The 13,038-nt window shown below is 38.8% G+C and overlaps 1 protein-coding gene across 1 annotated transcript in view; it reads left to right on the top strand.

Moving 5' to 3' along the window:
- Window positions 1–12,316, top strand: part of LOC126263098 (odorant receptor Or2-like) — a 36,917-nt gene extending 24,601 nt beyond the window's left edge. The window contains exons 5-6 of the mRNA XM_049960107.1: window positions 6,430–6,585; window positions 12,165–12,316. Of these exons, the coding sequence (XP_049816064.1) occupies window positions 6,430–6,585; window positions 12,165–12,221 (213 nt within the window). The 3' untranslated portion in view covers window positions 12,222–12,316. The remainder of the gene's footprint in view (window positions 1–6,429; window positions 6,586–12,164) is intronic.
- The last annotated feature ends 722 nt before the right edge of the window (window positions 12,317–13,038 follow it).

Genomic DNA, 13,038 nt, shown 5'->3' with positions numbered 1-13,038 from the left:
TTAACTTAATATGTGTGTAGGTTCTGCTCTACATGTGTGCTTGCAATCCTGGTTTGAAATCTGTTCTTCTGCTTCCAGTCTTCGGAGTAATTATTTTTGTACTTCAGGCCACTGGTGGCGCCTATCAGAAAATAAGGACGAAACGTGTGTGGGGTGATAAAGTTGCTATAATGAGATGCACGTAGGAGGATCTAAATTGAAAATTGTCAGCATAATGTTACACGTAACTGAGAACAATATGGCAACAGAATATGGTACACTGGATTTCTGTACTGAATACCACTGCCTGTAGTTTATGCCTGATTAATAGTTACGCTAAAAAAATCAAATGGCTCTGCGGTCATCAATCCCCTAGACTTAGAACTACTTAAACCTAACTAACCTAAGAACATCACGCACATCCATGACCGAGGCAGGATTCGAGCCTTCGACCGTAGCCTAGAACCGATCGGCTACAGCGGCCGGCTAATAGTTACGCCTAGTTGTGCAACGAAATCGCAAAAATCTGAATAGTGCATGGCAGGATAGTTGAAATTTTCTTCCCGATCGGATCGAGGATTTATCTTTTATCTGAAATTAAACTTACGCAATATTTTGAGACAACTGATTACATGTTACTAAACGTAAAATTATAAATAATTCGGATATAACATTATTACGAGTCTTGGCTGCCCGAATGATGACATATTTCCGCTCTTTACTCCCAGGTGAAGTATCTCATTTTAAAGTCGATGAAACATGGGAGCTATCGTACGAAGTAGCAATAGAACGTCTATTTGTAAGCAACAGAGGATGTTTTGTTATTTATTGGTAATGTAGTCCTCGTTTCATGCTCCTCATCGTTGTTTTACTTCACTCTACACGCGGCAAGGGCCTTATCGACCATACGCCTGCTCTATGAGCCTCTTCTACCTCTGTCTGTCCAATGCACTATTTGTCCAGTTGCTGTTGCTGTTTATCCTAGTTGTGTCCTCCCGGATGTTATCCCGCCATCTTATTCTGGGTCTCCCTCTGCCTCTCGTTCCATCTATTGTTCTGCTGAATGTCATTCAAGATTATTCTCTGTCATTCTTGATATATGGCCTGCCCAATTCAACGTTATCCTCTTGAGCACTTCGACGATGTTACGGTGTTTGTACAGCCCTCTTAATTCTCCATTTCTTCTTAATCTCCAGTTCATGTTATTTTTGTCGTATACAGGTTCAAAAATTTCCATTAGTATTTTTCTTTCGAATATTGAAAGTTTTCCTTCATCTTTCTTTCTAAATATTAATGTTTCACATCCATATAACATCACAGGTATAATGGTCGATTGATATAAATGGGGTTTTCAAGTTACTGCTTGGTGATGTTTTTCTTTGAATTTTGATGAAACTAAGAAGTGTCTTGTTTGCTGTTGCTAAACGGTCATCTATTTCTATATCTGTTCTGTTGTTATTACTAAAAAGGCTTCCTAGGTACTTGACGTGGTCAACAGTCTTGAAATTGAATCCATCTACAGTCAAAGGTGCATATTTTCTGGTTTTCTTACTTATGGGCAGATATTCTGTCTTTTCTTCTTTAACATGTAATACTACTTTCTCAGCAATTTTGTAGTAATTTTGCATCATTCTCATTAATTCTGTTTTGGAACTACGAATTAGTGCTACATCATCTGCATAGACAAGTCCTCTAATGTTCACAACCTGTAGATGGATCCGTTGTGGACTGGTTTCAGAAGATTCTCTATCGATCTTCTCTAGGACAAGTTTAAATAAAATAGGCATCCCCCTGTCTCAGTCAAGTGTACGCCTTAAAATCTTGTTTCTCCTACCAGTGTCTTTATATGACACAATGTTTCCTCTATACACATTTCAATTAATCAGATTTGATAGTATTTTAAATTCCTTCATTATATTTAGGAGTGTCTATCGGTGTATGCTGTCATAGGCCTTTTTAAAATCTAGGAATAATTTGTGGATATCTACACTGTATTCCCACGCCTCGGTTACTTAGGTTGAATAAGTGATCTAATGTGGATCTGTTTCCGCGGAAACCGCTTTGGTAGTCCCTAATCAGTTCTTCTATTATTGGAATCAGCCTGTTTAATAGGCAGCTCCATAAGATTTTGTAGCTGACATCCAGTAAAGCAATTCTTCTGTAATCACAAACAAGTGGATCATTCTTCTTAAATAAGGGGCACTTAATTGCAGTTTTCCAATCTGCAGGAATGGTTTCTGTCTTCCAAATTGTTTCTATTGACACCTGTATTTCTAATTAAAGTTGTGGGCCTGGATTCTTTAATAACTCAGCGTATATCTGGTCTTCGTCACAAGCCTTGTTATTCCTTAATATTTTATTGCTTGCTGTATTTCATTTACTGATGGGGTAGTACTGTTGTTGATAAAACGAATATTTAAACTTACATATTCATCATTCTTTTTATGTTGCATCCAGTTCCTTCTTACTTTGAACGTGGTATATACAATGGCTGTACATCAAATGCCTAATTGCGTTGTTATGGAAATACAAAAATGTAGATGATGTGACCGGTACAAACTAAATGTTCAAGTTCTATCATATGTGAAAAATATGTCAAAAACAGGATTAAACATCAACAGCTGTGTTTTTATAGACTACAACAGGCAGCCCAATGCATCACCTGCAATATTGCCTTGTTTATTTGAGTCATCAGCCCACAGATTGGTATGATGCGGCCCAACATGAAATCTTTATCTACTCTGTCACACTTAAGTGCAAGGCAGACGTTTCATCGAACCACCTAAACTTCCCTATTATTCCTTTCTCGAACAGCGAGCGGAAAAAACGAACACCTACAACTTACAGTGCGAGCTCTGATTTCCCTTTGCTTTATTACGATGATCGTTTCTCCCTATGTAGGTCGCCGCCAACAAAATATTTTCACATTCGCAGGAGGAAGTTGGTAATCAAAATTTCGTTAGAAGATTCCGCCACAAAGAAAGTCGCCTTTGTTTTAATGGTGTCGATACCAGATTCTGCCCGTGGCACTCTCTGCCCTATTTCGCAATAGTAAAAAACGTTCTGCTTTTCGTTGAACTTTGTCGATATACTCCGTTAATACTATCTGGTAAGGATCCCAAACAACCTAGCAGTACTCCAAAAGAGAACGGACAAGCGTAGTGTAGGCCGTCTCTTTAGTAGCTCTGTTACATTTCCTATAGTAGATCTGTTACACTTCCTATGTGTTCTGCCAGTAAAACGCAGCCTGGTTTTGCCGTCCGCACAACATGTTCTGTGTGTTCATTCAAATTTAAATTGTTCGTAATTGTAATTCCGACATATTTAGTTTAATTTGAGGCCATTAGATTGGACTGATTTATAGTGCAATCTAAGTTTAACGGTTTCCTTTCAGCACTGATGTGGATGATCTCACACTTTTCATTATTTAAGGTCAAAAGCCAATTTTTGTACCATTCAGGTATCTTTTCTGTCATATTGCAGTTTTTTTTATCTTCCGATGATAAGAGACAGCATCACCTGCAAACAAACTAAGACGGCTGCGCAGATTGTTTCCTAAATCATTTTGTAGATAAGAGACAGAAGGGGGCCTATGAGACTACATTGGGCAACGGGAAAAATCACTGATGTCTTACTCGAAGATTTTCCACCAGGTGCTATGGACTGTGACCTGACCTCTCTGACAGGAAATCACGAAGCCAGACACGTAACTGAGACGATATTCCATAAGCACGTATTCCATAAGCATGCTGTTTCACTACAACGTGGTTGTGTAGTACAGTGTCACACGCCTTTTTGAAATCTAGAAGCACGGAATCAATTTGAAATCAGTTGTCAGTGCAACTCAATACTTCGTGCGTGTAAAGAGCCAGTTGCGTTTCGCAAGAACGATGTTTTCTAAATACATGTTGACTGTGTGTCAATAGTACGTTCTCCTCGAGGTAATTCATTATGTTCGAACACAATGTATGTTCCCAAAACCTGCTGTCTATCTACGTTAAGATATGGGCCTCAAACCTTCTCTTGAGCCAACCTCTTCACCCTATGTCCTGAGTCACCTGCCGATGTATTCCAGTCTCTGTCTTCCTCTACGGTTGTTACCCTCTATAACCCCATGTAGCACATTGTAAGTTATTCCAAGATATCTGAACACACCTCCTACAGTGCTATATCTGCTTCTTTTCCCTTTCCACTGTTTTTCATGTTTCCCATTCACCGCCGATTATGTGGAAATGCTCCTCATTCCTTATCATTCAGCCAGATCTTCCATATTTTTCTTTAGCACCACATCTCAATCTCTTGGATTCTCTTCTGTTCCGGTTTTCCCGCAGTCCATTGATTCACTGCCATACAATGCTGTGCTCTAAATGTAGAATCTCACAAATTTCTTCGGCGTACTGATGTCCACGCTAGACAGCAACACACTTCTCTTGGCCAGGAATGCCCCTTTACCTGCGCTAGTCCGTTTTTCACATCCACCTTGTTTCGTCCAACATGGGTTATTTTGATTCCAACGTAACAGAACTCCGTAACTTCGTCTACTTCGTATATACTGATTTTTTATGTTAATGTACACGCCAGTCTCATATCTGCTACTTTTCTTTAGTTTTATCTAGCTTCCGTTTTTCTCCATCAATCCTCAGTACTCATTAGACTGTTCATTCCATTCAACAGATCCTGTAATTCTTCTTCACCCGCACCAAGAGTAGCAGTCATCAATGTCTCTTATCATTGATATCCTTTCATCCTGATTCTTCGTCCCACTCTTGAACCTTTCATTTATATCTTCATTGCATTTCCTACGTGTAGATTGAACAGCTGGTGCGAAAGACTATATTTCTCTCTTACATTCTTTTATTCTGATCTCTTCGTTCTAGGTCCTCCGGTTTTATTGCTCCCTCTTGCTTCTTGTACATATTATATATTAGCCGTCTTTAACTATAGCAATTCCATTTTTTTTTTAGAATTTCGAACATATTGCACCATTTCACCCTCACGAACGCTCTTCCCAGACTGAGAAATCCTATGAACACATCTTTATTTTTCTTCAGTCCTGATTCCATCATCCAGAGCAATATCAATACTGCCTATCTGGTATGTTTACTTTTCCTAAATGCAAACAGATCGGTATCTGACATGTTCTCAGCTTTCTTTCCCATTCGTTTTGATACAATTCTTGTCAGAAACTTCGATGCACGAGCTGTTGAGTCGATTTTTCTGTAATTTTCGCAGTTATTTAATTTTGCTACTTCGGAGTTGTGCGGATAACATTTTTCCGATGGTCCGTCACCAGCCTCATAGATTGTACTCTCCGGCTTTAACAGTCGTTTGATTGCCGCTCCCTTCAATGATTTTATGAATTGTGATGGAAAATTTTCTACCTTTCGTGTCGTTTTTCATCCCAAGCCTTCCCAAGCTGTTTTAAATTCTGCGCTAGTACTAGATTCCCTGTCTCCCTCACATCCACTAGAGTTTCTCCTTCCATCACGTCATCAGACAGTTCATCCGCTTATACAGGCCTTCGAAGCAGTTTTTACTACTATCCGCTCTCCCCTCTGCGCTTGATAGTGGAATCCCATTAAGCAATTAATGTTGCAACCGTTGCTTTTGATTTCGCTGAAGGCTATTTTGACTTTAGTGTACGCTGAGTCAGTTATTCCGGCTTTCATTTCTTTTTCTATTCCTTCATATTTTTCCTGCAGCCATCCCACCTTGACTTCCTTGTACTTTTTGACTTATTTCATTCCTAAGAGATTTCCCTTAGATTACCCTAATATTTTCAACAACTTCTGCACCATACTACCCTTTTTAATTTGAATTTTGAGTCGTCAATTTTTATAATTTTTTACTATAATCTACCGTCTGAATCAGACTTGTAAGTTACGTTATCAGTATATTCCACCACATTTCAGTCAAAGCCATCATCAATAGTCAGAACTAAAAGATATTTTTACGTAGAATCGCATCACTAGTTTGAGTACGTAAATGAACCGTCCATAAAGAGCTCCCACTGGACTGCTTAAAGCATGTACAGGGAAATAATGCAGACCCGCTGCCACGTTCTAACAATCTGCGATGTATTAGCGTAATCCATTCATTCGAGTACATTACCAAATGAAACGAGTTCTGTCTTCTAAGGTGGGGTATTTATCTGTAAAGTTATTACCAGAAATTTCGATTGCTTGCAACAACTAAATGAATCTCTCCTCTTCAATTACCTCTGACAAAATCAAATATGTGAGATACTCATGAGTATTTCAAAAGGTTTAGCTGAGTTCAATATAGCCTACGCGGGAATTACCATTTAAGTAACTGATGTCGTTTAAAATCAACATATTTTAGTATTACCGTAGCATGAAATTTGACTCCATTTGAATGTTTCTCTCATTTCTGATCTTCAATGTCGAGGCCTGTTTTTGGAAAATCATGAGAGTCTTCACTACATTTCAGAGCGAGCGCTTGTCCACATCAGCGTACTTCAGCGAATGGACGGGCGCACCACGCCGTTTCACCACAGCACTGCACATCCTCATGGCCCGTGCTCAGAAACCGCTTACCGTCTCCGCAGGCCGTATATACACCATCAATAGATCAACTTTCGTCTCGGTAAGCTGCAGAGTAAGCTGTCGTACTGAGATAGTTCAGCACGCATTAATTTCTTCAGTAGTTGGTAAATTGTGAATTATCTGCTATCATTTGACCAGGGATATGCATTCAGAATATTTATAAATTAGCTTGTACTGCGGCGAAGTAATTGAAAAAAAAATGCCAGTGACGGAAAAAATTGTGGTTGTGCGTCTTTGAAAAGCAAAGAAAGGAAAGACGGTCGCATGAAATACCTCATCAGCAGATTTTGTCCCGTTGGCCGGGATTCGAACTCCTTCCACCATGTATCACGGAGCGATTGATTGCATACTCCTAACAATTATCTGCAAATCATATTTCTGTATAAACCTCCACCTTCATTCTCGAATATCTATTGTCTTCCATACACAAAAATAGTTTTGATAACAGTGAGCCTCATTCGATCACTATAACGTAGTCTGTTTAACCGTTGTTAGCAAACATGACGGATCTAGGGAACACAACTCGCTAGAGTCTCCATGCTTGAAGTAAATACATGAAACAGTTCCTAAACAGTTCACTCTCCCTAAAATGCTGATACAAGAATAAAACTTTTGCCATTATCCCCTCCTTTTTCCAGGACAATGAGTCTCTTCTTCTGCTCTTCTGACTGACAACACTAGAAAATTATTCTCCTTCGTACATCACAAAAATGGCGCTATAGAAGAGTGTCCATACTCCGGTGAAGAGAAACTGCATTCATTGAAACTTCTGAGGACGTCAATCCTGCAGATGATCTCTGCTTCCTACACTCCAATAACGCACGAAACGTATTTCAATTACATTTTTGTATTTATTTGTTCTATTCCTACATCTACATCAGCAATTCACAATTGCTTAGCAGAGAGTTCATCGAACCATATTTAAGCTACTTCTCTATCGTTACACTCTAGAGGAGCGCACGGGGAAAATGAACACTTAAACCTTTCGATGTGAGGTATGATTTCTCTTATTTTACTATCGTGACCATTTCCCCTATATATATATAGGCCCAACAAAGTATTTGAACGGTCTGAGGAGAAAGTTGGTGACTCAGATTTGATGAGAAGATCCTACCGCAGTAAATAACGCCATTGTTTTAATTACTGTCACTCATATTCGTGTATCATATTCGTGGCACGCTTTCCTCTATTTCGCGATAATACAAAACGAGCTGCCGTCTTTGAACTTTTTCATTGGCCTCCATGAATCCTGTATGATGCGTGTCCCACAACGCACAGGGGGGATGGAAAAATGGTTCAATGGCTCTGAGCACTATGGGACTTAACATCTATGGCCATCAGTCCCCTAGAACTTAGAACTACTTAAACCTAACTAACCTAAGGACATCACACAACACCCAGTCATCACGAGGCAGAGAAAATCCCTGACCCCGCCGGGAATCGAACCCGGGAACCCGGGCGTGGGAAGCGAGAACGCTACCGCACGACCACGAGCTGCGGACGGGGGGGATGGACAAACGTAGTATAGCGTAGAGCAGGTGTAGTGTAAGCAGTCTCTTTAAGAGACCTGTTACATTTTCTAGGTGTTCTGCCAATAAATCGCAGTCTTTCATTTGCTTTCCCCACATCATTATCTACGTGATTGCTCCACTTGAAGATACTCGTAATTTTAATCCCAACCATTTTGCTTCATTTACAGCTTTAAGATTTGTGTGATTTATTGTGTAACTTAAACTTAGCGGACTATTTTTAGTGTTCATGTGGGTGACTTCGCACATTTCATGATTTTAAGTCAATTTTTGCATTTTTCACCACACACGTGTCTTGTCTAAATCATTTTGAATCATTTTTTGACAATGTGATTACTTTACTTGACGGTAATTGACAGCGTCATCTGAAAAGAATCTTTGAGGGCTGCTCAGATTGTTCCCAAATCGTTTATGAAGATCAGGAACAACGGAGGTGTTCCTCAAACAGATTATCAGTCTTACACATAGGATAAAATTTAGTAGCTATATTCAACAAGTGATTATTTTCAAATCAATGTATTAAGAAATTATGTAAATAACAAGCCGGCCGTTGTGGCCGAGCGGTTCTAGGCACTTCAGTCCGGAAGCACGCGGCTGCTATGGTCGTAGGTTCGAACCCTTCCTCGGGCATGGATATATGTAATGTCCTCAGGTTAGTTAGGTTTAAGTAGTTCTAAGTCTAGGGGACTGATGACCTCAGACGTTAAGTCCCATAGTGCTTAGATCCATTTGAAGCATTTGTAAATAACGAATTCTTGAAGTTTTGGTGCGACTTTTGAATCACGGTACTGCGATTTTTGTCCTCTCAGTAGAAAGCAATCGACAATTTTGACTGTATTTCGACACTGTCAAGCGAGAGCACGTGATTCATTTTGGAAAATTATTTTTTATTAACATCATTATCGTACTGCATGAACTTATAACCTCTTAAGTTAAACCTTCCTCTTAACGTAAAGTACACAGACGATCTGGCGAATGCAATTACCACAGGTTATCATTAGGAAATCAACTCATAAAATAATTTAAATTAGTAATTTAGCTTAAATTCACTTCGTTCATTTAACATCTGGTGCAGACCACAAGATTATCACCAGGAAATCAACTCTTCAAGATTTTAAATTAAAGGTTTCCGTTAATTTGACATTGTCCATTTGATATTCTGTCCAGACATATAAGGATATTGAAAATCTTTAGTTCTTGGAGCACGTTGACACATCTGCCTTCGCCGGTAGAATGAGCAAAATAAGCGTAGTTTGTTTCAAGTTCATCAATGAATGATTCTGTACCGCTAAACGTGCTAGCTAAACGTTTTTTTGGCAAATAGGATGGTCCTTTGTATTTATTTCAATGGAAGGACGGGCCTGACGTTAGAGTACCTACCACAATTATTACTATTGATTCTTTAGCACCTCAGTGTAGCAGTACGTCATGTTTCTGACGTATTTTTTTGTGTTATTTTATTTTTATAGTGGTAATAGTTTGATAGTTTGAAAACCAGTTTTTATGCTCACCTTCATGAACCAGTTTTCTATTTTCTGTGAAATTTTATCGTCGACAATGATGGAAACAAACTTACTGACTGTAATTATGGTGTGGCATATTTTCGTTCACGAATTTCTCTTATCTTTGCCTCTTAATCTCACTACATGAGTTTGCGACTTTCATGCTGATACAGCTATTAGAAACAGCTACCTGATAACTCTTCTTAACCTCTTATTTTGTTCAGCTGCAAGGGAAGTCATAGTAACCGACGTATCAAAGAGTAAAAGAGTAAAAGAAAACCATTTGTAGAGTGGTGGATCGCGTGAGAGGGCGTATTTTATGTATTAGTCGGCATTCTGTAAATGCTGAATATGTCTTTTTTTAGAATTTACAGTTTCAAGTAGTTGACAGAGTTATATGTTTGAAACTAACTTTACTGTCTCTCGCTATCGCTCTCTACAGTACTCCTTAAACAATCAAAATACACTTTCCTTGAACACGAAATACAGGAGTATTCCACTCCGTGAAAGAAACTTTTTTCTAATGACGATACTTATATGGTATCTTTAAACAGATACTGGAGCTCAACCTATGTCCACAACTACGCCTCATGCTCATCTTAAAATTAACAGAGCCGATTTCAGTTTTCAGACCCAAATCAAAATATTCGAAAAGATAAAATAATGAATATGATATCTAGGATGATTTTCCTAGGTTTTCAGCGGTTGATACTGTCGGATGAAGCTGATTTGCCTTGAAATGAAAAAAAAACCTGTTACTGAAATATAATAAGTAGTATTTCGAAACATACTTTCAAGTAGGTTATTTACGAAATTTGCGTGGAATGCTCACACTTTAAGAGCAAAAGTTTCCGCCAAGAAAAGTATTTTTGCGGAATAAGGTCAAGTTTGCTTTTTTCTTTTGATAGTATGTTGTGAAAATTGAAGCCATGAAAATTCATCAGCTCTTTGTATCAATAAAGAAGAGTAACTACTGCTCTGTGCTAAAGTTCTACTAGCTATAAATCCTCGCCAAGTTGCTGAGTTTTCTGCAGTCATTGCAGCAAACAATAAATAACGTGCATCAGTTAACGTGGCACAGAAAAGGTAGCCGTTTTGATTACTGAACTACAAACGTTCCTTGTGAACAACAAGCTCACTTATCTCACTAACTGTATTAATAAAAATTATCACTATACCATGTATTAAAAATAAATTTGTTTGTAGATTAAAAAAAATGTTCATTTCATTTTCGTGTTTTGGAGACGTATGGCTTTATGCTTATTGTGTGCATGTGACTTCCCATTCTCTCTCTCTCTCTCTCTCTGTGTCTCTTTCTCTCTTCCTGTAGTGTCTTCCCCTGTAGTTTACGATTCCCTCCAATGGAAATGAAATTGTCACTTGATGCCATATTTTCTGTCCCTTCTTCAATACTCTCCACATCTTTCTCTGCCGACCTATTCTGTGGAGAAACTCTTTATTTCTTATATTACAACACTACTAATTTTCAACGTCCTTCCATGTCTAAGACACTTCGATTCTATTCTTTTCTGGTTTTCTTACAGGCCATGTTTCACGTCCATTCAATACTGTGCTTAAATGTACGCTTTCGGAAATTCCTTCCTCCAATTAAATCGTACGTTTGACATGAATGGAACTCCCCGTTTGCCCCTGCTAGTGTACTCTTGTAAGTAGGCTGTTTAGGTTTTTTTATTGGTAACGCCACCTCTGTATGAAAATTACTGGCTGTGCTGTGTGCAGTCTGTGGCTGCTTTGCATTGTTGTAATACTCGCCATTGTAGTGTTAGGTAGCTGGCTGTGAACAGCGCGTAGCGTTGCGCAGTTGGAGGTGAGCCGCCAGCAGTGGTGGATGTGGGGAGAGAGATGGCGGAGTTTTGAAATTTGTCATGAACTGCTATATATATTATGACTATTGAGGTAAATACATTGGTTGTTCTCTATCTAAATCTTTCATTTGCTAACTGTGCCTATCAGTAGTTAGTGCCTTCAGTACTTTGAATCTTTTATTTAGCTGGCAGTAGTGGCGCTCGCTGTATTGCAGTAGCTTGAGTAGCGAAGATTTTTGTGAGGTAAGTGATTTGTGAAAGGTATAGTTTAATGTTAGTCAGGGCCCATTCTTTTGTAGGGATTTTTGAAAGTCAGATTGCGTTGCGCTAAGAAGATATTGTGTGTCAGTTTAAGCACAGTCATGTACAATTGTTCAAAGGGGACGTTTCACTCTTTATGTCCTCCTTGCTTCGTCCTTCATGCGGAATTTTACTTTCCAGGTAGGAGAATTCCTTCACTTTGTCTGCTTCGTGATCCCCAAATTCATAATATCATAGTCATGGCCAACTTAATATGAACTCACTGTAATAGTCATAGTTTAAAAACCTCGCAGAACGTAGTGGCTGATGTCCACTGTTATATTATCAGGAGAACGATGAAAAAATTCTAGAAATTCTATCCGGCTTCATTCCTGAGTTATCCACTGACAGGTGTACTAGTTGTCAGGTTAAAATATGAGGCACATCAAAATCACATAGTTATATAATTCCAGTTTCAGTCAGTGCAGCTGTGAGTAATAGTTTGTGACGTGTTTGTTTCAGCTTATCAACGCCTCATATTCCTACTACGCTATTCTGCGCCAGATGAGCGATCGCTGATGACATAGCAGTTTCGTGAAAAACTGGACATGAATAAAGGTGACATGATTGTGGAGGTCCGAAATACACAGCGAAATAACAAGCCAATTTGGAATTTTTTGTGGTCATGGTACACATGTAATATACTAAGTCACTTGCAACTGAAATGAGAGTAAATGACCGTGCAAAGAATGAGCAATGGATTAATCTCAGTTTTCGGTCTGACTAACAATTTCTCCTTAGACATTTCTTCCTGAACTATTTAGTCACTTCAAGACTGATCACCTTAACTCGTTTCGCATAGCACTCGAAGGACTCATCTAGTACTTTTCGAAAAAGACAACCAACTTATACTATAATTGTAGAAGACAAAAGCATTTCAACGGCTATTCCTGAATGACTGAAAGTATCTGAATCTAGTACTGCTTCTGAGGGCGAAATTGATTCAGCATATAGAAGAGCTATGTTGGACATCTCAGAATCAAGAAAGTAGTGACGAACCTTGGGATGTAAATAAAGTAAGCTTACCAAGGGCAGCCATGCCCGCTAATACAGCTCAAACTGCAAATTCAAATAATGTATCAAGTATACCCCAGCCTGCAAATAAAATTTATATGCAAACCATAACACAGGCTGAAAATGCTAATACTCTAGCAAGTCCAGCCCACCCTTCAAATTTTTTATCGGATGCGATGGAACGCAACAGAGAAAAACATCACCTCCTTCTAGCAGGAAGCTTAATAAAAATACAATGAAAGTTTCTCCACGCCCTGTTAAAAAAATACACAAACGATTAAATATTCTTGGAGTTACTTCGTCACAAATAATATTGTACATG

This window comes from Schistocerca nitens, chromosome 6 (assembly GCF_023898315.1).
Source record: "Schistocerca nitens isolate TAMUIC-IGC-003100 chromosome 6, iqSchNite1.1, whole genome shotgun sequence".
Classification (NCBI taxonomy): domain Eukaryota; kingdom Metazoa; phylum Arthropoda; class Insecta; order Orthoptera; family Acrididae; genus Schistocerca; species Schistocerca nitens.
This window is presented reverse-complemented; position numbering and strand designations above follow the sequence as displayed.